This window comes from Symphodus melops (assembly GCF_947650265.1).
Source record: "Symphodus melops genome assembly, chromosome: 18".
NCBI lineage: Eukaryota > Metazoa > Chordata > Actinopteri > Labriformes > Labridae > Symphodus > Symphodus melops.
The window spans coordinates 16,351,033-16,373,767 of record NC_136708.1 but is presented as its reverse complement, the minus strand read 5'-3'; the positions used below and the strand labels follow the sequence as shown (position 1 = coordinate 16,373,767).

Here is a 22,735-nt window from a genome sequence, read left to right as displayed (position 1 = left end):
TGAACTGGCTTCTTTTAGATGAAACAAGATTTTTTTTTTTTTTTTAAAAGTCACCGAAAACAGACCAGTGTGCAGCCCTGTAAAACAAACTATATATGAAATCTGAAAGTTTTCATCCTTCAAACTGTCAACGCAAGATTTCATCTGAAAATGTTGATGTCCCGCCATTAATTTGTTGACAAGATTGCCTGAGAAGCACAACTGTTTCATTCGATCTAAAGTCTGAATACACAGGTGCCTCAAAGGAGAATCAAACAGGAATAGTAACTGACCTATTGTCTTTATGTGTCGCTCACAGCACTCCATGCTCCTCACCACACCTCCTTTCCACCTTTCATCAATGGAGTATCGAGCATTCAGCTGTAGAGCCCCTCCGTCTCTGGAACTCTCCCCCACAATCCATCCATGAACTCTCGCCCCACCTTCAAATCTCAGCTCAAAACTCACATTTTTAGACTAGCCCTTCTGTATGACCCCACTTTGCTCACTGTTGGTGCTTTGTTTTATGTATCTGAATGTGTTTTATCCGCTTATAAATAAAATATATTACTATTATCAAACCACAGCATGTATGCAAGGATTTACACAGTCAAACCAAATCATATCCAGCGAGCATTACACAGGCAAAAACATAGTCACTGCTGGTGAAGACATGCAGTCAAATCAATCAGTGCTGCGATCAATTCTTCCATTTGTGGTCCCTCTGAATAACTGGGACAATGCATCTGCTGTGTTGATTGTGTTTGTGCAGGAGGTAATGTAAAGAGGAGTGCTGCCACCTGCTGTCAGAACAGACAAATAAAAATACATTAAGGTGTTGACCAGCAGATGGCAGCACCTTGACTTTTTGGTTTGGGCTCAGTTCATGGTGTCTTGAAAGTGTCATATCAATCCATCTGATCAGAGTATAGAAATCCACCTGATCACCAATTACGAGAGAGGAATTTGTATACAAGTTAAGGGAGGATCAGTTTAATCAATGTGATGCATTTCATCAATCGAGCAAAATCAAGCGCATCGATTGGTCGTCTGGAGTTTTAAAGCAAATGAGTAAATCTTATGTCTTATATCTTATTCATGGATCATGTGATCAATATTTATTTCCAGCCTTGTAACATACACACTCATCTGCCTGTATGCATCTTAAAAAAACCTCACTCAACCCAACCTGGCTTCTCTGCCTCTCTCCACAATATTACACAAGAATTAGTTTCATGTGGTCTAAAAATGTTTACTTGTCACACACTAGAAGACACTGAAGGTTCGCAGTAAGCTCTGTGTTGTAGTTGCATGGGCTCCCCAGAGTTTAGAGAAGTCAAAGTCAGGTGATGAGCCAAAAAAAGACTGAACTAATCAAATGCCGTATTGAGAAAGTGATTAACAAATTAAGCTATTCAAAGGTTTGAGAGAATAAAAAAAAACAATTGTTTGATGATGGATATAAGCAAGGAGTCAGGAGGATTTAAAGTGAATAAAAAGAGTTAATACAAACTGGTTTTAACTGAATCCATTTGGTTCTCTGGTTCTTGAATAGATATCCTTGTCCTGAAACCATCACCAGAAGAAAAGGTAACACTAAAGGAAATTGAATGGACAAAAAGTTTAAAGCAATATCAAAGTTTTATTCGTAAAATGTAGTATAGAGAGGAACAGTAGTACAATTCAGACAGAAAAAAGGAGAATGTAGTTCCATCTTTGAAAACCTTTGATAAAAACGTAAAAAGAGTAACCTGAATTTGCTTTGTGTTCAGAGGGCACTGAGGCGCGGCCCGAGTTTTGCATCACTGTTAAAGTTCGAGAGAGATTGAAAAATACAACCATCTGCGACAGCGTAAAAAAATACAGCTGGGGAAAAAAAACCTCTGCTTGACATCTGTAGTGTTTTTTGCTTTGTTTTTTTTTTTGTCCATATAACAAATACAGCATAAAATCTTAAATGATACATCATAGTTTTTGAGTTTCATTCAGTACAGTAAAATCAGTAGGATGGTAAATAGTATCAAAAAAAACAAACAAGACAACGAGATGGCGTGATGAACGAGCACACGGCGTGAATAGAGAGAGGAAATAGAAGGTTAAAATTCACGGAAATAAACCACCACGCCGAGGGGTTCGTAGCTGACTGTCAATGTGTTCCATTACTTTAATCCACTAGTTAAATAATATTTTCTCCATATATATATATTCATCTTATATATTCTCAACATATATATATATATATATGTATGTGTGTGTAATATAACCCCTCCCACAGTGATTCGAAGGTTAAAGTGACACGAAGAGGCAGAATATCTCTACGACTTTAAATAAATCTTCTTCCACTGAGAGGAAAGGGAAGTTACACATCTTCTGTATCATTAGCACTTCAGTACATACTCTAGAGCTCACTGCATATGAACAGATACTGCTGTTCCAAGGTTTCGACCCGCAAACAATCCGTGTTTCTTTAGAAAATATGTGCTTAATGAGAGAACAAAGGAGAAAGGAGACAATCCGTGGAGGGGGGGGGACTCAATTCAAAACGAAATATGCATCTAGGGTAAAGTGAACGATTCTGTAGCATAAAGACATTTAAAAAATCTCAACAATTACAGACACGAGCAAGGACTTTCTACACTAAGCAAGTTTTCACCTGGCTTCTTCTCATACATAATATCTCAACAATAATTAAAAACGACAAATTTGGTTGGACAAATAGAAATTAACAGTCTTGATTGCATTTGGAGTCAATATATATATATAATATTAAATAACAAAAACAAAGAAACAAAGAGTCTAATAAAAAAAGTTGCTCATTGGAAGAAAAGACAACAGTTTTTTTTTTTTTATATAGTTCCATTCAGACGCGCCTCCTTTGGGGAAGCGAAGAAACAAAAGGAAAAATGATTCTCATGAACACAAACGTTAAGTGCATGTCTATGAGGCGCCACCGAGCTTCACTTTTTGTTGAACAAAGTGTATTTCTACCTGGCAGACCCGAAAAACAAAATAATAATAAAAAAAAAAAAGATAAGGACAAACTTACATTGAAAATTAAACTGATGACATTTTGAACGATTTACATGTCAAAAAAAAAAAAAAAAAAGGAGTTCTTTTTGGACTTAAAAATATCACACATCTTGATTTCCTGCACGCTTCGTCCCCCTAAAAACCCAAAGGTTCAAGTGATTGAAAATATATCAACTTTATTAATAACTAAACAACTCAGTACCAAATATAAACAAACGTATACAGGTATTGATGTCCTCTTAGGTCCTTAGATTTTTAAAAACAAGTACTGCCGGTAGTTCTACAAAATGGTGTGTGTGTGTGTGTGTGTGTGTGTGTGCATTAAATAAAATAGAAGCTTAAAAAACAATGGCAAAGCATACCTGATAGTCGCTGTAGCACAACAGTGTTCTATAGTACGAGCTGATTACATATATGTATAACTGAGTCAGTTTAAGCTTTATGATTATAAACATCATATATAGCCTGTAGGTCCAGTATTCTGCGACAAGCATTACAGCACCAAACGTTTCATCATTTGGCAAAATTCAAGCTTTAAGTGAAAGTCAAATGCTTTTGTTTAATAATAATAATAATAATAAAGTGTTACTGTGACGCTGTGATTTGTATAAAGCTAGCAATAACATTTCCCCTTGTACTTGAAATCCGTATTTTTTTCCGCTCAAAAAACAAACAAAAAACTTGCGTCTGTTTTTTTTTTTTTTTTCTTCTTTAAAGCGTTTTCAGTAGTTTTTGTTCCTGCTCAATCTTGGTGTGCGGTCTGTTTGGCACAATATCACAGCCCTGTTAAATTAATCATAAATATGGCTGTGATACATTAGAGTCACAAAACAGATTTTTTGGTTCCAAGATCTGTGCAGGGAAAGAAAGAGGAAAAAAAAAAAAAGAAGAAGAAGAAGAAAAGAATAATATAACAATATTTAGCGCGTCTAAACATGATCTACAGAGCACGTTCAGAATCTTCCTGTGGACAATTATGCTCTTCTTCTGTGTACTTGCACAAGCACCAAGCTCTATACTTTCAGATTGTGCAGAAAGCTACAGCTATCACTGCGCCTCTGCCTGCAGACAAACACAACAGAAATACAATTATAGCATTTGATAAGACCATAATAACCTCTCTTCATAAATTAAATAATTAACATTTCGCTCTTTTTGACGATTGGCCTAACCCAAATCCAAACACTACGTCACCCCGCCTCCCCCCACCCCTGGAAAAGGAAATAAAAATACATCACCAAAAACCTGATTTATCATATTATTCATCGTTAGAATCTTTCTGTGGTGGGTGCTGGCCCACGCTTGGACACATTAGAACAATAATAAAATCTGTACATCTTGGAGTTCCCACTCTGCCAAAGCTTTGTTGTTGTTTTTCATTAAATCCATCTCTTTGTCATATACTTGCACAATTAAGTAACCTCAAGGTTTGATAGCACTTTGGAGTTGATTGTTTACCAGCTAGGTTTTTTTTTTGTGTATACATATATTAAACATCAACTTTTTTTTCGTTTTATTTGTTTCTCAAGCTTGTTAAAATTCTTAGTCCTCTTCCGGGGCAGCGCCTGCGTTGCTCTCACCCCAGTTTGATTGGTCGTTGTCGATGGGTTCCTCTCCCTCCATGTCCTCCCCCTCCTCGCCTTCGAAGTCTTCATCCCGGGGGAACTCCATGCCCTCCAGGCCCTCCTGAGTGGCTTGGTGTGAGTCGGCACAGTCCGCGCATACGCCATAGCGCCGTGAGCCATGACGGATACCGACACTGGCTGCTAGCATGAAGATCTTCTTGCACACCATGCACTTGTACTTCTTGTCTTTCTTGTGCACCTTGAAGAAGGGTGAGAGACAGTTAATCAGACGAGGTACCATTTGAAGCGAGGGTTTACTTCTTCTCCGTCCTCTTTAAGTCATGCTCAACATTTATAGTAAAAGCCTTTTTGTGCTTTCTCAGTCTGATAAGAACAGTAACAACACTTTCACAGTTCAGCTTAAAAAAAGATATTTAACATAAAAAAGTTGAAGGAGGAAATAAGAGCCAAATATTTGGCTTTTACCTCCATTTTTTTCCCTTCAAGTTCAGACTTGTCAAGTCCTCATGAGCCGATAAGATTAGCTTTATTTAATCTTAGCTTTGGGTGAAAAAAAAGGAGGCAAAAGATCGGTTGGAATGCAAAGAGATGAATATTTGAGGACCATTAAAGCTCCTGTGAGGAACGTTTAGGTTGTGCAAATCTGTTCACTTCCTGGGTCAAAGCAGGAAGACTTAACTCTTTGATGATTTTAGTGTGTTTTCAGATTAAAAAAACAAAAAAAACAAAAACAACGTACCTTTTATTTGAAAGTTTAATGCAACTCACAAGTTCGATTATAAAAAAAAAGAAAGAATAAATAAACTGGTTTCTTCAGGATTGTGTTCGCCCCGCCCCCCGCCCCCGTGTAGGTGTCTTTAGGACGATGTCCTTTGTTTATGAAGCTCACAAAGAGCCATACGTGTAACTGAAGGCGTTTTCATGCGTACCTTTACGCAGATTTAGTTACCTTTATACACCATTTCAACTAACCTGCTGGTCATCTTTAGCACACAGACAGAAAAGTGGTTTTAATGTTCTTTTGTTGAGCTAACAAAAATATTTACTCATGAGATTATATATATATATATATATATATATATATATATATATATGAATCAGGAAATTGTGACGTTTGACCTGTCTTTAAAAAAGCCTCTCTGACACTGTAGTAATGTGAGATGATCTCTCTTATCCTCTTGTTTTGTACCACTCTGTGGGAGACTCCGAGATACTCCCTGCATTACACACACACACACACTCACTATCCAACAAAAATCTGCTTTAAAAAAAATAAAAATATATTTAATCTTTTTGAATATACTCCCTTGAGCAAAAAGCGCCAAGACACAAACAATGAGGTGGAGTGCCAAGAAGTGATGGATGCCAAAACGCTCACACAGAGTTTGGCAGAAGATGGCGGTCAGTATGTCACGTGGTGGTAGGGAGGCGAAGAGGAGCGCGTTCATACGTGGACTCACCAGGGAATGTCTCTTGACGTGCTCACGGCGGGTGAACAGCTTGCCGCAGATGTCGCAGCTGAAAGAGCGCACGCCCGAGTGGATGATCAGGTGCCTCTTGAGCGTGCGCCGGTGCTTGGCGATGTAGTTACAGTGAGGGCACTTGAGCTTATTGAGGGCAAGGTGTGAGGACTCGCCTGGACAGAGACACAGAGGAACACAAGGTCAGCAAGAGGGCGATTTAGAAACGTCATGCTTTCACAGAGCGTCTTACTTTTTGCTTAAACCCTGAAGAAGAAGAAAACAAAACATGACTACAGTTTGATTTTTCACATTTAGTTGAAATAAGAGCTGGATATCAGTTACTTCAACAAACTGGAGATGTATCGATGCAATCATCATAAAAGCCACGTATAGATCCTCTAATGAGCGAGGGGTGTGTCAGGAGCCAACATCCTGTTCATCAATTGACTGAGTTTGGATGCGGGAACCATTAGAGAGAATTAGAAACCACGAAGCGACGTACACATGGAGCCTCTCGACTTAAGTTGTAAAGGAACAACTGAAAACTGTGGCAGATATGTAAAATGTCTACAACCGGCTCAGCCACTGTTGCTAAGAAACAGTGGGCAATGATGTTGGAGGTCTCATCGTGGCAATGTTAGAAAAAAACAGTTATGAACAGTGAGTGCAAAAAAAAAAAGAAAAAAAAAAGAAAAAAAGAAAAAGGAAAACTGAGTCTATTTACTATGTCTTTATTATGATGATTATTTCAAGTATTTTTTACAAAAGTTGTAAAATCAATTGTGCATCCTCTCTGCAGCCCGGCCAGCTCATGAAGTAACTTTATTTTTTTGGTGTCGAACAGAAAGACATCAACACACCACTTCTGTCTTCATCAACCTCTGGATGTTTATGCTAACGATGTGTTGAGGACATCTGGCCTTACAAATAAATAAGCAATCTATTGATTTAGAAAGGGCTCCGCACAGAGGGCTGGTCTGCATCAAGGAGAGAGAGAGAGAGAGGGAGAGAGAGAGAGAGAGAGAGAGAGAGAGAGATGCTAACAGGACCAGGCCTTTTGTTTGACACAGGGAGCACACAACAGAGGCGTTGTCAGGGCAGGTTGCTAAGGGGGAGGGGTGGGAGGGTTGATGAGAAGCAGGTCACCTGTATATTCTTGGTACGTGTGTGCGTGTGTGTGTATGTGTGTTACACAGGGGGAGCTGGTAATAACTACATCGAGTTCAATGTAGAATAGAATTACACCTGCTATGTTCTGGTGCGGGGATGCACCTTTTATAAACGACACAACTAACATCTTTGTGTGCAACAAGAACGCAATGGTAGATGCTGCAGTCGCAAATTAAATCCAAAACCTGAGCATGGAATTGAATGAGTCGAAGCCAGTACTGATGAGGCTCTGTGCTAAAATACAAGTGCAAAAAGGTTTCTGTGAAACTTTGAGCACCTTTATTCAGCTGCTGAACAGCGACTGCTGCCCCGCAGCACCGTTTCTCAGAGCAGTCTGAAAAGGGAAAGCTCAGGCTGATACCAGCTGTGTTTTTGGAGAAATTGAAGCCTTTGTGCGAGTAAATAAAGCGGTGACTACAACAGATGTCATTTCACATCCAGGAGAGACAAAAAGTTGCCTTAAAGGTTTGGATGAACATGTCGTCCTCTGCCTTCGGAAGTGAGCGTCTGAATCAAATCGATTTCAATTTGACTTCATTTGTTCCTCGGCGCTTGAACAAACTTCTTTTACAACCACTCAGAATTAGTTTTCAAAGGTTCTAGCTGTTTACTGGAGCATCTGTGTGATGCATTATGGGAAAGTATTCCCATTAAATGTAAAAATAAGCTTAGTATTTAAATGCTGCATGACAAACAGGTGTTTCTGCACACACACCGACTGCTCACACTCGTTTGGTAAAGATGCATTTTCAGTTTCACTGAAGCAGCAGTTTCTTCAGCTGTAGACTCGAGAGTGCGGCGTCTTACCATTTTCCCAGGATTCCCCTTGCTGTAAGTCTTGGATGATGCTATACTGGATCTGATTGGCCAACTCTGGGAAAGAGGAGGGGCGAGGGACAGGTGGGGGGGGACAAGAAGAGTGAGAGGGAGAAAGAGAGATGGTTGAGAGCCTGGAGGGGGGGGGGGGAGGGGGGTGCACACCTTACAACGCCTTGAGTAAACAACTAACTGATCCCCACATGACACAATGGAGGTTTCGGTTAACAAAACAGGCAAACAAACACATCGGACCCTACTATATGTAAAGCACCCCCCCCCCCCCCCCCCCCCACACACACACAAACACCCAATAAGCCCCCCAGGCCAGAGCAACAAGCTAAAGGTGACCAGAGCTCTCCAGCAGGGAGGGGGTTAATTAGAGAACGAGAGTCCTCACAGCGGCTCAGCTTACACTCAGCTTTTGTGTGTGAGCAGCACCTGCGTGTGTGCTTGTGTGTGTGTGCATGTGTGTCCGGTTCCTCCAGCATCAGTGCTTAGAGCCCATTAAAGACACGCCCCGTTGAGTGTGTCTGTGTGTGCGTTTCTGTGTGTGTGTGTGTGTGTGTGTGTGTCTCTGTGTTCATTCTCCCTGGGTCAATATTTGGAATAGTGAGGACAGCCCCAGTGCATTAGAGTGGATTAGGGAGGGGAGAGACTGCCCCTGCCAGCTTTGCACCTCGCAGGGATTGGGGGACGTTATTTTGTGTGTGTGTGTGTGTGTGTGTGTGTGTGTGTGTGTGTGTGTGTGTTCAAAGAGACCAGTGCGTATGCAAATATATTTCACCTGCTCTACGCGTCTGTGTGCAGAACCCACCCTTTAAACAATCCGACAGTCTTGTTTGGAGAAGAACTCGAGAATTTATTGGACACAAGTGTCGGCTGTGGGCAAAGCATTCAAAGCTCTCGAACACTAAAATGAGCCTTTATTTTTCAACACAAGCCTTCATGTGCCTTTAAACTTTCTTCACCTTGTACTCCACTCCGCACGCTTTTTCAAAGACGAGACAAGCAAATGAGATAATACGCAGTGCTTTGTCCGCATGAGGCATCAAAATAAAAAAAGAAGAAAAAAAAAGAAAAAAAGAAAAAAAAGAAAGAAATCATATCTTTTGGGGATGAAGAGCAACCGAGCAGAAAGTCTGACAGAATTTGGGCTACTATGTTCAGAGCATGACTGCACAGATCACGCTGAAGCAAAATGAAGCCAGTGACATCACTGTGGGAAACTGGGGCAGCTAATATAGGTGGATGACTGCTCATAGCCTCGGACAGAAATACTGTATGTGGGCAAATACCAATTTAGAGGGATGTATAGTTAGAGAGAGAGAGCGAGAGAGAGAGAGAGAGAGAGAATATCCCAGAAACAAACGGAGGTTCTTGGTCGTCCTGTAGCGCCAGCAGGCAAAACCCCTCCTCGTCTCTTCTGCTCGACCATCAACAACTTAATGGAATAATCCAATAACCCACAGTAGACATGGCTAATGACTGTACGCATTCTCATTTTTGTAAAGCCATATTTCAGTAAAGCGTAACTAAAATTTGAGACATCATGTGACACACATATTCAGAGAGAGCCTCATGTTATGCAGTAGACGACTGATCGGGTCTCAAAGAGCAGAGAGAGGATGTGGGAACCACGATCTCTGACAAATGACTCTCTGTCCCCAAAAATGGTATATTAACATGAATGTTTCAGGAGGTGTGGTGGGTAAAAATGGTTACTGGGAAATGGTTTTAAAAGCTCTGATGCTACACTGACCAGTGGGATAAAAAATACACTTAAAGGAGCCTTCTGTAAGAAAAGTGAAGAATAAAACACCTCCAACTATAGATGAAGATTCCCCTTGTTGTTAATTCAGGAGTCCCAAAAACAAACAAAAAAATCACAACCAAACTACAATACTGGACATGCTTTTTTTTAAAAATTGATTTTAAGGAGCTTTCACAGCTTAACCCTCCGACAACAAGCCACAAACTGTTCCAATGGAAACCCTTAAAGTGTGAACTTTAAGGCTCTCAGCAGCGCACTGAGGGGAACGCCCGTCTCAAATGTTCTCCATCAGACACTGTTCACATGTGAGTCTCTTTTACTGTCCCGAGATGGACAGGGTACAATTTGTTTAAGAAATCATTGTACCAGTTCCAATTTGCCTACAGTCAGTCCTCGACACTTAACTTCAACATTACTCTCCTCCAGCACAAGACAGCACTATAACACTTCAGTTAATCCTTTGAAAGGTGAATGAGAATCAGAACTCTTACAATGGGGACTTGAGTATGCAATATATACTTAAACAGCATGATGTCATCACCTTTCAATAATAAAAAAAAAAAAAAAGAGTCAAAGTTGTATTCTGTAGTGGCTTCAAAAATACACTAAATGCAATGTTTCCACTCAGACATGACACAGAATGACCAATTTCACAAAGTAAAGGTTTTAAAAGAGGAAATATTCACCAATCTTTGTTTCAAGTGAAACATGTGAACTGTACTAATGAAATACCACGAAGGACACAAACCTTTCATTTAGAGGTGAACAGCTGCCTTGAAACCTTTTAAGCTGACGAACACTACTACTACTATACTTCTAGTCTTAACTACATCTTTTATTTGGAAATATAGTCGAAAAAATAAACAAGTAATGAAGGTTGGAGAGTTTGCATATAAATTCTGTTTTTATGCAAGAATCTCTCTGAGCTGTTACAACACCCCAGGTCACTTTGTGCACACTTTGAAAGGGCCCTACGCTGAGTTGAAGGCTCTAAGAGCTTTCAAGTGCATTTAGGGACGCCTGGGGGAAGAAATGTTTCCCCTGCTTTCTTCATTCGCCTGCATTAGGGAGGGCTTCTCTCTCTCTCTCACACAAACTGTAGTCCTCGCACTCTTCCTCTACACCCACTTTGTGCCTCACACATCCCCTCCTCCTCCTCCGCTCGTCCATACCACTCCACTTAATATGTGATATCATTATGGCTGCACGGAGTGCCACGCTTAATGGGGCAGACAGAAGGAGAAGGCTGGAGCTGAGGGGAGAGATTACTCAGGGTGCTCGGCTCCCTGTGTGCGGATAGGACGGGCAAAGCGATGGAAAGATTAAGGGACAGAGAGAGAGAGAAAGAGAGAGAGAGAGAGAGAGAGAGAGAGAGAGAGAGAGGGGGAGAGAGAGGGGGAGAGAGAGCGGGAGTGCAACAGTTCTAACAAGCAAGATTTGAAAAATAATTGATTGATTCCCTTTGACCTTAAGTGGCTTTTACCAACCACAGCATATAGTGAGGGTTTAAAGGCTAATGATGGCTAGGATTTTATTTTATTTTTTTACTCAAAATGGCTTTAAATTCTAGTTCAATTCTAGTTCCTTTATAAAACACTACAATACCCTGACCTAAACCCTTGAAAATAGAATCTAGGCAATGATGTGGTAACAACACTCCAGGTGGGCGATCCTACCATAAGCCCCCTGCTCAAGAATCATTAGTGTAGATCCAGCATGCAGCGACTTCCTTGTTGGCTGTGCACAGCAGGTTAAAAGCCTGGTAAACACCCATCTATGCTGTGAGGTGTAACTGCAGGACATTGATCCAAAGCAACAAAAAAAAAAATCTGTGCTTTTAGTGATGTGATCAATACGACTCATCATGCCCGTTTCCCCACTGTGATTGGCCACCGCTTAGCTTGTTAGCATTGAGTGACTTGGGTGGAGATCAGGGATGTGAAGTGTTCAGAGATGTCACTTCAGTTCGATCTCTCAGGCTACGCTAACAGTGTGATCTTCCGGCGCTAGATTAAAATGATGCAAAATGTACAGGCTGCAAGCAGAGGATCAAATACTTGAGCCACGTGACCAAAGGGGGTTATCCTGTTCAAACCCGCTGACCCCACCCCCTGGTGGGTAAATCACTGGAAATGCATGGTGATCAATGTGAGCAGCGAGCATTGATCGGCAAATGAATTCCAGTTTAAATCATTTTAAATACACGTGTTTCACTTTCAGATGATATCAAATATATTTCTAACACTGAAGAAAACACTGAGAATATCAGATGCAATGTGTGCTGGGAATCTTTTCAAATGTTCCTCTATTTCAATTCTTGAGGTCGCGGTTATATCTAAAACCGATTTGATTTAGATTGTAAGCCGATTCCCGATTCACACTACAGTCCTACCAAGTGGGATGGGGGTGGGTGGGAGGGGGGGGGGGGCAGTCTACTGTTCAATAAGAATGTATTATTCTTATTATTTGAGTTACAAAAAAATAAAATGGGTTCAAGATAGTAGAGCTTTTATATTTTCTATGTTTTAACCGGCTGATTGCAATGAAGACTTTCAAACACTTAAAGTGTGAATGACAATAGAAAGGAATAAGGCTAACTCATGGATGCTGCCTGGTATTTGGTCATTGTAAAGCTACCGGGCAAATTTGCAAAGGTCATCATAAAATTGCACGACGAAACAGTGCAGAGAAGCACACATTTACAGACCTTACCATGCAGTGAGCATGGAAGCACTGGAAGCTACTTAAACAAGTGAAACATTAATAAATGAATGATTTACATTAGTGTATGAAATGCTTCAGTTTCCTGTCAGTGCTCTTTTGGTTGTGAATGTACTGCATGTATGTTCATAAAATGTGAGTCCTCCCTCCCTACAACAAACAGAAAGTGCACAGCTAGAAATCAAATATTCACGAGTTTATGCTGAAAGCAGTAGGAACGTTCGAGGGAAAGGAACTGAGGGTAGAAGTAAAAATGTGTGGCATACCAGCATTTTCAGAGAGGGAGGAGAAGTCCTCTCTTGGGTAGGAGGCCGAAGGCTGGATGAACATTCCCTCGTCGAATCCCTCGACAGGCTCGGGGGGAAAGTTGTACACAAAACGCCGCGTGGTTGTCTGTTTTTTCCTTCGCCCGCTTCCAGCTGCGGCGTCCGGTGCTTCCCTCTTTATTGTTGCCGGGGCCGCTGTGGCACCACCCGTGGTTGGCTCGTTCCAGACGAACACCTGGCCACTCGCTGCCCGCGTCTCATTGGTCTCTGCTGAATCGGACGAGTTGTCGTTGTGGTGGGCCCAGTTGGCGGAGGCTCCGGGGGTCATGAGGGCACAGCCCTCACTCCCAACCATGGTCACCTCGATGTCGCTGTTCTCCTCTTTCACCTTGCTGCCCTCCTCTTCTTCTTCCATTGCTTCCTTTCCATGGTGGTTGCTTGCCTTTATGGACAGCTTCGATAGGATGCTTGTTGCCCAGAAGTTGCTCGGCTTCCGGTCCGGGCCTCTCTGTCCCTCTTTAGTCACCGTCTGCCTCTTGTTGTAGTCCACCACCACTGAGTCAGGGGCCTCCTGCTTGATGCTGATATTCAGGGCGTCCTTTATAAAAGCCCTACATGATTGTACAACTTCTGTCATCTGGAGGTAACTGGCTACAGACATCACCTCTATGGCGTTTTGGCTTGTGAGCAGCAGATTCCCGGAGTAGAGGAAGTCGAGGATAACTGAGAAGCCCTGCACAGCGGCGACGTCCAGGTGCGTGACCGTGGCCTGGTCCTGGGCCTCGCCTTTGGTCAGACAGTAAAGGGTTTTGAAGTAGCGACTGCCGGCCACCAGGATGTTCTTGTGTGCGCGGAACACCTGGCCTGAGACGACGATGTTGACGTCACAGAGGATGCCGCTCTTGCGCTGCTTGTCCAGCTCCTGGAGAAGCTGGTAACAGTAGGAGTTCTCGTTGGGCTTGTTGCGGTAGTCTTCCTCTGAGCTGATGGTGGAGGGGCTGCCGTTGTCCGAGGGCCTCATCATCTCCTTATGTGTGAAAGAGACAAAAGAAGGTCAGCACGATTGCAGCAGATTTGTAGGGTTACACGGAAAGTTTAAAGCACATACACACTGGAACAGGAATACAACTTCATTTCCTGCGACTGTCACACACCCTCAGGGGTTCTTGGTGCGACACTGCCCTAGGGGTGAAACAGGTTTGACAGGCTCCTGTTATGGAGGGGGTGGGAAATAGGAAAGGCGTGTTCACTTTTAGGCATGGGTAGTATTATATTACCCTGTGATCTATTCCTTTTCTTTGTCAATCTAAAACTGCACGGACAAGAAAAAGCTGAATCCCTGCCAAACAGGAGAATTTAAAAAACAACAAAAAGGATGTGTTTTTATTCTTTAAATGATTCACTGTGGTGTTTACATTTAAACATCTATTAAAAGCTTAAAGGGGATGTATATTTTGGCACTACTACAACTGCTGTAAGCAGTGCAGTAAGTTTAAATCATGAAGTCAAATCTATTCTTTTAAACTTTTTTAAAGTATTTTAGTGCATTTTAGATATCTATATTGATGCAAAAAAAATGCAACAAACACCAACAATCCCCTCTGTTTTGGTTTTTTTTTTGCTGAAAAATACCATATGAGATTTATTTTTTATTTTTTATTTTTTTTAGAGGTTGACATTTTAAACCAATAACTCGGGGGCATAATTTCATACATTGTGATTACCACAGAGAAAGGCTTAGCTTTAGAGGATCAAAAAACTGATTCAAAAGATGCAACGTTTCACACACATTTAATGCCGAGTAGTCTCTTTAACAGAGAAGGTAGATATGAAACAGGCCTTTATTTGACCTGCAGGAGCCGACAAGCGTTCAAAGCAGAACGGTCATGGCTGTAGGATCCAAGGAGAACTGGCAAAGGCATAGAACCACCCTTTAACAGCCTCCTCCCCTCCCCTCCCCTGCCTGTCTTTACAGGGCACAGGGCCAGCCTGGTACAGAGTGGGGCAGCGGAGAGACCAGTACATTTAAACTATTTATACATGTAATTCACAGTTTAACTTCTATGCACACAGACAGAGTCTTATGTAATACATAAATAACAATGCACAAAGAATTGTAACTGCATCTACATTCTAATTGTTACAATGGAGACACACACGCACACACACCAAATGCAGCAGCATACATCTCCAACTCATTTTAGAATTGCACAGCAGATGTCCTAATCCAGAATAATTCACATTGCTCCAGCCCTGCATTTTTGCCCCCGCCCACCACCATCTCTTTTGCCCACACACACACACACACACACACACACACACACACACACACAAAGCTGCCTACATATACACACAGCTGGGGCTTCAGCTCGAGTAATTCAGATTAAATCCATTTCTCTGAGGTCCCCACCCAGCCCCCACTCCCACCCCTGCTCCCTCCACACTGCAGCTCTTGTCCAGGGCAGCCTGGGCACACAGGATAGTACAGGGGGGCTTATCATCCTCTGCCACAGCTGGAGGGGGGGGGGGAGATGGAGAGATGGGATGGACTGAAATGACTGAGAGGGCAAAATGAGGCAGAGATAGAGAATGGGGGAACGTGTGTGTGTGTGTGTGTGTGTTCTGCAGGCTGGCAGAAACAAGAGGACGACAGAAAATAATGTAAGAAAAGAGAGCGGACTGATTTCTGAAGGACGACAAAAAAAAGAAAAAGGAGAGCTAATAGAAGTTACTGAGAAAAGATAAGAACTGGTTGGAGCAAAACAGAGAAAAAAGCCTGATAAAACGCGCACAATGAAAGCCAGTGAGAGCGTGAGGCAGAGATGGAGCGAGCGAGACCTTGAGCCTCGAGAAAAAAAAGGACGGAGGAGAAAATGTGGAGCAGAGGGGGGCCGCGGAGAAGAGAGAAGGAGTTTGGGTCACCCCATTTTAGCCTTCACAATGGCCCGTGTTCTCCCCGAGGCTCATTGTCCACTCACTGTGGGTCTTTGTGAAAGGGTTCGGCACTCACTCTCTTATTACACAGCATCTCCTACGAGCACGCACAGAAAAGGAGCCAGGGTGCACGCGGGGCCGACGGGGGGAAGGAGAATGGTGAGAGCAGAGGGGGAAAAAATTATTTCTGATATCCACATCAAAGCCTCTGAAGGAGGGAACGGTCATCACGTCGAGTGCAAGGCGAGGCGAGGGTGGAATATTGGTGTAGTGAAGGGCGGGAATGCTTTCACAACAGGAGCTGGATAAGCCTCAAGAGTCAGAATTGAAGTTGGTCGCAGTGGTTTTTTTGCCAAATGAGCATCATTCAGCCTGGGTTAAGAAAAAAAAAATCCAACATAAAAGCCATATTATTTGTTTTTACAAAATCACATCATTGTGATCTCGTGATGTGCCAATATTCTGACGAATGTCCAACAACTGCCACGCAGTGAGATCTTTGCTTTGGCCTCATACCGCTGAGGTGAACTTAATTGGAACGGCTGTGTGGCGTGCTGGTTCCAGAGAAACTGCGTCCCTCCAGAGACAGGTGCTCCCATTGTGAGTGTGAGCACTGCTTTCTGTTTGAACACACCTTTGTACTCTCCTCCTCCTCTTCTGACAAAAACTAACAAGCTTTCCACCAAAGGGGCTCACCAGGAGTGAAGAGAGAGAGAGAGAAGTTGAAATATGTTTAGAAATACCACAAATTACAGGACTGCGAGTACCTGGGAATTTCTAGACCTGCTTTATCATTTGGACTCATAATCTATCGTAGCCCTGAACCCCGTGACTCCCCACGGCTTTTATCCATTACGCATAACAAGGCAACGAGCCAGAGAGGTAAGACTTTGAACAGCGGTTCAAATATGTTATGTGAAAGAGTTGGTGTGTACGCCTTTTGGAGTCAGGCTAGGACAGTCTGGTACTGGATATGTTACTGGCTTCATCAGCAGCAGCATCATCATCATCATCCTTTCCCCAGATGTGCCACGTGTGAGCTGGGAGCTAAGAGAACCAGCAGACCAACCCTGCACGGCAGATGCTGGAGGCAAAAAACCAGTTTGAACCGAGAGAGAATGTGGGGACAATATGACCCCCCCCCCCCCCCCACACACACACACACACACACACACCCAGTCATGACGTGGCTCTGCTTTTTATTTGAGCCAGAGAAGATCAGAGGTGGAGGAGAGAAGTGCAGGAGAATACTTTGATCTTGGTCTTACACGGCCAAAAAAAAAAAAAAAAAAAAAGGGGGGGGGGGGATTGATTTACAGGTAGATTAAAAGCGAACCAAGACGCTCACGGAGTCGAGCTTTATTGGCAGAAAGTCGGAAAGCGAAACAGATCATGTGATACAGGCGGCCTCTCCCCCCTATACAACATAATGACCCACTGGAGCCACTTTTTGTTTACCTTTCACACACACATATGCCCTCCACCTCCTCACTCATCTACGCCCCTACCCACAATCAAACCAGCCCAACCCTGAGGCCATCCCGACTGGTCAGTTAGCTAACTCCCTATATCCACTGTACTCTTCCCTGAATCCCCCCCCCCCCCACATCACCACCCCGCCCCAACTCGTCTGTCCCCAGATGCTGAAACAATACCGCTGTGTGCGTTTGGCCCAAGGTGTGGGAGGGCCGCACTGAGTGCCCCCCCCCCCCCGGCCTCCTAACAATGCTCTGACAGAAGAGGCATAAGAGAAAGGGGGGGGGGGGGGGGGGGGGGAGGGAGAGGGAGAGGGAGAGAGAGAGAGAGAGAAAACGAGGGTAGAAGAATCAACAAGAAGAATTCACCCTCTGGCTTCACTCCACCCCGTTCTCCTGACCTGTGTCCCCCAATAAAGTCCCATCTCTCTGGCAGACACCACACCGCCTGGATGGGTGGGTCCCCATTCCTGGAGACGCACTTAAAACAATGAGCGAAGTGTTTGTCTGCACAAAAACTTCGGGTGGGAAAACTTGTGTGGGCCCCCTATATTTGAATTTCTTCCCCGGGGGGGGGGGGGGGGTCGATATGGTCTTATCTTATCTTACACCCCGCAAAGACCAACACAGCGTTGCAAGTGAAACTTTTGTTTAGCTGTCGAACGTAATGGTGGTGCTGTGAGCCTCGACAGGGCCTGTATTGAACGTAGTGAGATATTGCAGAGGTGTACTGACCTGGTGTGTGTTCCATTAATTTTTCAACAGAGGTTGAGATAAGGAAATAATAAAGAGTTACCAAAAAAAAAAAAAAGAGAAGTGGGTGGAAGTATTGAGGCCTGGGTGTGGACTGAAAATGTAACTCTGTAGTCATTTTAAAATGTACCTCTGAATGATCACATGTTTTTATTAACAGGTCTACTACGACCTAAGGTGTTGACAAGAACATTTTCTGTGCGTTCACTGAGGGCTTGACGTATGACCTTCACTAATTTGTGAACAAAGGAAAAACATTGTCCGACGGTATAAAATTAACCGATAGGCAATCTCATATTTGAGCTCAGAGAACAAAATGTTTTACTTTGGCATCACTTTAAACTTTGCCAATGAGCATAACAAACACTGAGCACGAGACAGCTTCTCTGATAATGAGGACAACGGACCCCTTCACCGAGGAGACCCACATTCACCACAGCAGCCCTGGTGTGCTATGGCTAATTGAGTTAGCTTTAACGAATGCAGCAGAGGCCTGACTAACATCAGGAATGGGTGAATAGAACAAGGGGCTTCCTCGAAACGCCATAGTTCCTCTGTAAGGCGACGCTTCACAAAGATGTCTTTCTGGAAACACACCGCTCCTCATTATTTCAACACAACTATAAACACGAAGGATGATTAGTGTCAAACTCAAAAAGCAGAAGCAGTGAAACAAAAAAGAAAAATATCAAGACAGCAAAAAATACTATAATCGTATTTTAATTTCCAACAGCACAGTCATGGAACTGTATGTTCCCAGCTCTGTGCTACTAAAAGAAACGACCTGGATAACCTCTCAGTACGGCGTCTGGGGTCCTTGTTGCTAGGGAAAAGCCACACCAAGCCCCTAATCCACTCCTACTGCTCTCCTTACCAATTAGAGATACAAGTTAGTGGATCACTTTAAGTCATTCTGATTAGTGATTGCGTGTGCAAAGAAGGAACTAAATGTAGTCGCACAATCCTCCTCTCGCACAAATTAGAGTCAAATAGCGCCCCGCTCTCGATTCCCCTGACAGATCAGACCACTGTCAGGATAGCAGGTCAACGCACGAGGAGCATTACTTTTAAATATAGTATCGATGGGAGAAATGCCCTTTGACACTAAATTGTTCCAGGAATTATACACTCCCTGTTTTTACGAGAGTACTTCAGAGATGTAGACTACATTGATACGCAAATGAAGAACCAATAAGAAGGCCCCATGCAGATTAATAAATATAGAGCTCAACAAAGACGAATACTTGAGGAGTTTTCATTAAACAGCAATACAGTCACTGGCTTTTAATACATCTGAAGGTTCAGCCAACGGCATAAAATGTGATTACTAATTAAATAAGTCACTTTTGGAATTTTTGTGCACAAAGATTGGGGTCTTCGTCCTACCATGTGCCCCAAAGGCAGAACACAGCAGCCCATTTACCCACAAATATGTAGAGGACAGGGTCAGGTGATGCCATGTCAATCTATTTACTGACATCCAATTCACTCATTCCTGCCTATTCAAAAGGCTTCATTTTGGGCCAGGATTGCTGTCAGGCTCCAGGCAACATGATTTACTCTCCCTCCTGTTCTTGTCCAGCCCTGCAAGCTGCAAGTGACACCAACTATGGATTTTGGGGGGTCATTCTAACACAATGCCTCTAATTTAGATCCCCAATGGGAGGAGGAGGTGGAGGAGGAAGAAATGCGCCAGAGGTCACCGGGGACTGCGAGCTTGCAGAAACTGCTTGAGAGGAGGGTGGGGGGCGGTCTGGGGTGCGGTTCCCCAAAGGCTGACAGGGGTCGAGGTTTTCTTGCCATTGTGTGACCTCTAGCAAACCAGCAATCAAGGCAGCTGCTGGTTCAACAAATGGGTATGATGTGTGTACAGTGTACAGATATAGATAAACGTGCGAATTCCACAACACTACCACTGGGATTGATGACAAGTTTTTTTTTTAAGGCAGTGTGTTTTCACAGTTTATTCGTGTCATGATGGGTGAATCCCCCCTGACAATAGAAACAGCCTGTGGTGTGATAAGGTGGCAAGCAGGTGTCATGCTGGAAGCAGGTCTGAGCTAATCAATTTGACTTTAAGAGGAAGGTTGAGTCAGCCTACACTTAGATTTTGGACGTCAAATGAATTACAGTGACTAGTGTCAGTCGCACAGAAACAAAGTGATTTAGTTTGTTATGCTACCGTGTACGTGCATTAGCCCGGTAAAAGAGGTCGTCACTGGCCACCTATCTCCGGCGAAGACTGCAAAGCAACCGACTGCTATTAAGCTAAGCTAGATGTTAGCACAGGTTAGCAGGCTGGTGCTACAGCTAATCAGCCTGGAGGAGGAGGGATTGTGAAGCTTAGTTGGTGGCCTATATTCCGCTTTCGTTGTTGTTTTAAAAGTTATTCAAACTGTCGTAAGTGACAGACAACACAATATCATGACATATGCTGTAGAAATGTTTGACAGGCTGACGACGCAAACGGAAGTAAACCGTCACACGGACAGCATAGCTAACGTTTACCTGTTTGGTTGGGTCATTCCTCCCGTGCTCAGAAGACAGGTGATGTCTCAGCAGCAAGGCCCGCTTGTAGTTGCGACTGCCTTTGACAATCTCGTCGCTGTTTTTAGTGGCAATGTTGTGACACCACGAGCAGGACATGAGTCCCGTCTCCTGGCAGAATTTAAGCCACGGGAATTCTTGCAACCACGAAGCGTGGAATAGCGAGTGTTTCTGAAGCAGCGTCTGCGGTCTCATCTCTACACCGCCAGATTTCCTGGATCCAGCCTCGCCTCCGCTCGCACCGCTTCCCGACTCCTGACTGTCGCCGTTGTTGGGACCATTCCCCGTTGTCAAGCTGGACCCGTCCTCCCCTTCCCCGGAGCCTACGCGATCGTCGCCGTCTCCGTCGCCCTCTCCGGCTGCCCAGTTGCCCCCTTCCGGGTCCTCTTCTTCTTCCTCCGCCTCGGGTTCAGTGCTATCGCTGACAGACCCAGCGCCCTCCACTCTCTTCCGCGATGATCCTTTCGCCCCCAGATCCCGGTCTTCTTCTTGATCCGGCCTGGTCCCGTTAAACTGTCGGTCTTGACAGGCCGGGGCCTCCCAGCTGTTACAGTTCCCCCCGCCGATACCGCTGGAACCCGTCAACCCAGCTAATCCACCTCCTCGGAAAGCCAGCGACCTGCGGTTTCTCTCACCGGACATTTTTTTCTTAATATACACTAGAAATCTTCACTTTCTCAACAGTATCCCCCCCTCCGACTAAAAAATATAACGTGATTGTATTGGCTGTATTTCCCGAAATAGATGTCGTCGTTTCTTCCCTCCGCTTTGGCCCTCCCGGTGAGAGTATGTAGGTTATGCGGAAATAAATAAGGGTTTTAAACGCATAATGAATTTCAGGGTTCTCGCTGCGTCCGCGCAGGCCCCGCAGAGGTCGAATGGCAACGACTTTCCTCCCCACAATGCACCTCGACCGGAGAAAGGGGGGGTTGGACAGGGAGGGAGGGGTTGGTTTTAAAGGAAGATGGGGGTGCGCTGCTCATATATGTCTATGCTGCTGTTGATCAGCAAGGGGTCTTTTGTGTTTTAAAAAAGCTGCACCCATTTCCCGCATGCTTTTCATCATTCGGCTGCAGCCTACTTGTCTTCTCTAAATGCAAACTCGTGTGCCCCACTTTAGCAGCCCTTTTCCAAACGCGTTACCATGGTATCCCTGTATTATTTCTATGGGGATTATAGGGGACTAAAAGAGTACAGTAGCTTTTTGCATGTTGTCTGAAAAATACAAAATCTAATATATCTACGAGGCAGTTTATACATGTACATGCAAATAGAGCATTCATTTAAATAATATATATAGATGTAGTGTGAATTTGGGGTGGCCTAGCATTTTACTGAAATGTAAAATGCTTTGTACAAATAATATTATAGTAGCCTACATTAAAGTAGAATTTGACTTTTTTTCCCTATTTTCTAAGCTTCCATTCATATTAAAGAGTAAAAAGGATTTAGGCCTACAATGTTTCTGTACAAATCTAAGCCCATGCGAAACAAGTTAGTTTCGAAATATTTTTTTTTTTTAAAGATGACGTAGTGTGCAACGTAGGCTAAATAAAGTCACGTAATTTGTAATAACTTGGATATAAAGTCGGCACACCTCAGGACCTATGAAGTGTAATAGTTTACAGTATCATATTCCAAAAGATCAACATGTGTCTGAAATATGTTTTTGTTCCCTGTTATTAGGACTATGTCCAGCAGGTGGCCCTCTTTCATATGAACGTGTATCTCTCTTCCTATGATAGGGTGTGTGTGTTTGCGCGCGCGCGCGCGCGTGTGTGATTTCTCACATAGTTGGGTGTACAGTTTCAGCTCTGACAAATTAAAGGCTTTGCACACAGTGTGTGAACAAGGGTGAGATTTAACCCAGGGTTTGATTGCAATAACTTAGGGATTGTATATATCCAACTAACGATTAAATTCCCAAGGCAGGAATAAGGCATGCCTTGGATCAGAGCACCGATTTTTTGCTCCAACTCTTTCATGTGCTGGCTATCAACTTGACATATCCATTCCACAGGAAGGAATTTACCCACATTTATTTTACCTTTAGTTGATGGAAAAGTGAATATCAAACTGATATATTAAATACAATAAATTAGTAAGTCTGGCAGTAATTGAAGTTCGCCTGAATACTTCAATTACATCAATTAAACCTGACAGTTCAGGTCAGTTTGAATCTTAGGACATTAAGATTATTCTGATTCCAATTACAAAAATG

At 43.3% G+C, this 22,735-nt stretch overlaps 1 protein-coding gene across 2 annotated transcripts; it reads right to left on the bottom strand.

Annotated features, from left to right (window-relative positions):
* Positions 1–1,601: 1,601 nt before the first annotated feature.
* On the bottom strand, positions 1,602–21,930 carry zbtb10 (zinc finger and BTB domain containing 10). Of its 2 annotated transcripts, XM_079367694.1 has the most exons (5): positions 20,476–21,929; positions 12,806–13,832; positions 8,036–8,101; positions 6,056–6,231; positions 1,602–4,833 (listed from the first exon to the last, which is right to left on the bottom strand). In XM_079367694.1, exons 1-5 carry the CDS (start codon positions 21,154–21,156, stop codon positions 4,552–4,554), a joined length of 2,232 nt encoding a protein of 743 aa, XP_079223820.1. In that variant the 5' UTR covers positions 21,157–21,929; the 3' UTR covers positions 1,602–4,551. The 2 variants fall into 2 exon arrangements, with proteins under 2 accessions (XP_079223820.1, XP_079223821.1); XM_079367695.1 differs by lacking the exon at positions 8,036–8,101 and having other exon boundaries at positions 20,476–21,930.
* Between the last annotated feature and the right edge of the window lie 805 nt (positions 21,931–22,735).